General features: G+C 42.2%; 1 protein-coding gene across 2 annotated transcripts; it reads left to right on the top strand.

The window, feature by feature from the left end:
- The first annotated feature begins 250 nt into the window (after window positions 1-250).
- On the top strand, window positions 251-2,149 carry LOC114173012 (uncharacterized). Of its 2 annotated transcripts, none has more exons than XR_003602444.2 (2): window positions 251-1,642; window positions 1,766-2,149. XR_003602444.2 is itself a non-coding variant. In XM_028057201.2 (2 exons), exons 1-2 carry the CDS (start codon window positions 454-456, stop codon window positions 1,783-1,785), a joined length of 414 nt encoding a protein of 137 aa, XP_027913002.1. In that variant the 5' UTR covers window positions 251-453; the 3' UTR covers window positions 1,786-2,149. The 2 variants fall into 2 exon arrangements, 1 of the variants encoding a protein (XP_027913002.1); XM_028057201.2 differs by having other exon boundaries at window positions 251-847.
- The last annotated feature ends 343 nt before the right edge of the window (window positions 2,150-2,492 follow it).

The following is a 2,492-nucleotide window of genomic DNA, read 5'->3' as shown; positions in this document are numbered from 1 at the left end:
TAAAAAGAAATAATTTAATTAAGAAGGGTGAGAGTGGGAAACAAAATATGGGGGTGTGTGAGTGGTTAGTGGGAGGTATATGAAGTAAATGGGGTGTATTTATTAAAGGTGGTGGTGCGGCTGGTAAAGTATAAAACAAATTCAAAATAGGAGTACAAAGTGTGTGAAGGGGTGCGAGATTAGTAATGGTGGAGGTGCGCGAGGAAGTAAAAATGCACGGAAGCCCAACAGACAAAAACAAAGCGGGGGGTGCGGGATCATCATAAATGGAGGTGCGCGAAGTAGTTATAAAGAAGCCCTAAAACATCAAAATGCAGGTGCATGCAGTATGGGTAGGGGTGTGTGAAGAAAAAGAAATGGCAGACCCCTTTCTTTTTTCTTAAACGGAACCCTAATTAAACTTAGTCTCTCCATGGCAGCCCCCTTCCCTCGTCGTCACCAACCACAACGCTCATGCCGCCACTGCAACTCCCACCACCGGCGAGGGACGACGCCGTCGACGCCAGTCACCATCAGCGATGTCGCCGGCGAGAACCTCGTTTCTTTCTCCTGCGCGCGAGGCTCCTTCGTCGCACCTCCGTAGCCAACCAAGACTTGCCGCCACCGTACCAGCCACCACGATCGGGACACGCGAGCGCCATGGAAGCTCGAACTCCGGCCTTCGTTGGCGTCACACCAGCGCCCACTCATCCCAATCCTTGCCTCTCTTCTTCCGCGAGAGAGAAAGGCGTCGTGACTCCCTCAACTCGCCACCATCGTGCCGACCACACCGCGACCCGGTTCGAGAACGTCACGCGATCACGTTCCACCGTCGACGAGCTTCGAATCGCCGGCGGCCTCGCCGCCGGTGAGGGTTTCCATTCTCTTGTTTTTTTTTTTTTTTGATTTGTGTTGGGTTATTTCGGCGAATTTGAGACGCGAGTGTTTGGTGTTTGGTGTACTGTGCGAGATTGGTTGATTTGTGGTGAAAAGTTGGGGTTGCGGCGTGAAGAAGATGATCGAGAGTATGTGAACCTGCGGTTGAGCGTGTGGGTTTTGGTTTTTGGGTGTTTTGCTGAGTGTTGTATAACAGCGACTCGAGAATGATGAACGATGAAATCTGAGTTGGTAGCAGTGGGCGTATATGTTGTTTTTGGTTTTTATGCAGGTGAGTGATGAAAGTGAACGAACAAGACGACAGTTGGGAGTTGGGAGTGTGTACTGTTTGCAGGTTGAAAGTGATGGAAGAATGATGAAGAAAGATTGGTCTTGGATGAAGGTACGAATCTGGAGATGAAAGCCAAGCTCATAGCTCATTCGTGTGCGAGAATATGAACGAGAAGATGGTGAAAACAGGTCCTAGAAATGTTCACAGCTTTGGCTATTTCATTGGATATGGAAAATGACGAGGACCAGTGCATGATGATGCTGTTTTTTTATTGAAGTTGTGTTGTGATAGATGAAGTTAGATACTTAAAGCATGTTTCGTTTTCTGGCACTTAACAAACGACGCAAGCAAACATACTATGAAACTCGACAAACCCAACAACATGCGCACATCATTTCACACAAGTATTTCTATGTTGAGGACGAAAAACACCAAGACAACATATTCATTGAATTATTCAAGATAGAGTTCTTACCTATTGCAGCCCCTACCAGAGTTGAGTTGGTGGCTTCAAGTCTTTTCTCTTTTCTTCCCTTGGCTCGCTTCCCCCCTGTTCTTCTCCTCTTTTCTCCTTTTTTCCCTGTTCTTTTCTGATGTTTTCTTTTTTCTTGTGTGTAGGTCGTGACCAAAATGCTTAGAGAAGGAGTGGAGTGTGGTTCTTCTCCCCGTCAGTTGGTGGTGTTCATGATTTTTTTCTGAAGTGAAGGTTTTTGCATGATATTATGATCTCCTGGTGCAGAGAAAACGTGCTGGAAGAGGGAAAGATTGATGATTCATGTTGGGTGGTTGCGTGTGTTGATTCTTGAGGGAATTCCCAATATCGAAGAAGAGAACCCCACCCCATTGATCGAAACGAAGGATGTGTATGAAGATAAGCGCATGAAACCGAGGACTAATGCATGAAATCAACGTGGAGAGGTGACAATGTAAGAGAGGGTTGCAGAGGGTAGGTTGCGTTGGTGCAGAAAAAAAAGAAAACTTTATTTATTTTTCTTTTATTTATTATTATTTTTTTATTTTTAAAAACAAACGGCTAAATAAAAAGAATAAGATAAAAAAGAGCTAAAATGAAATAAAGGTACAGTAAAACATATTATACCCAAAGATTATAAAATAAAACTAAATAAAAAAGAAAACAAATAAAGAAAAAGAATAAAATAAGATGGGGCAAAACTTTTAAAATAAAAAATAATATAAGATAATAACAATAGTAATAAAATAAAACAAACTAAAAATCATAAAACAAAAGTAAAACGAATTTGAAACAAAAACAAAACAAAAAGAAGATGAAAATAAAGTTGAAACAAGATAAAAAAGTAAAAGAAGAAATATTTATTTATGCTCA

The sequence above is a fragment of the Vigna unguiculata genome, chromosome 2 (genome assembly GCF_037176805.1).
Source record: "Vigna unguiculata cultivar grain cowpea cultivar isolate G323 ecotype 2 chromosome 2, ASM3717680v1, whole genome shotgun sequence".
Taxonomy (NCBI): Eukaryota; Viridiplantae; Streptophyta; class Magnoliopsida; order Fabales; family Fabaceae; genus Vigna; species Vigna unguiculata.
Note: the sequence above shows the minus strand (reverse complement) of the source record. Positions and strands in the feature narration are given on the sequence as shown.

What these genes read in the sequence shown, in the direction of transcription:
- LOC114173012 (XM_028057201.2), top strand. Translation starts at nt 454, where the DNA reads ATGCCGCCACTGCAACTCCCACCACCGGCGAGGGACGACGCCGTCGAC. An exon ending in CGCCGGCGGCCTCGCCGCCG is followed by an intron (nt 848 to 1,765) that starts GTGAGGGTTTCC and finishes TCTTGTGTGTAG; the next exon opens with GTCGTGACCAAAATGCTTAG.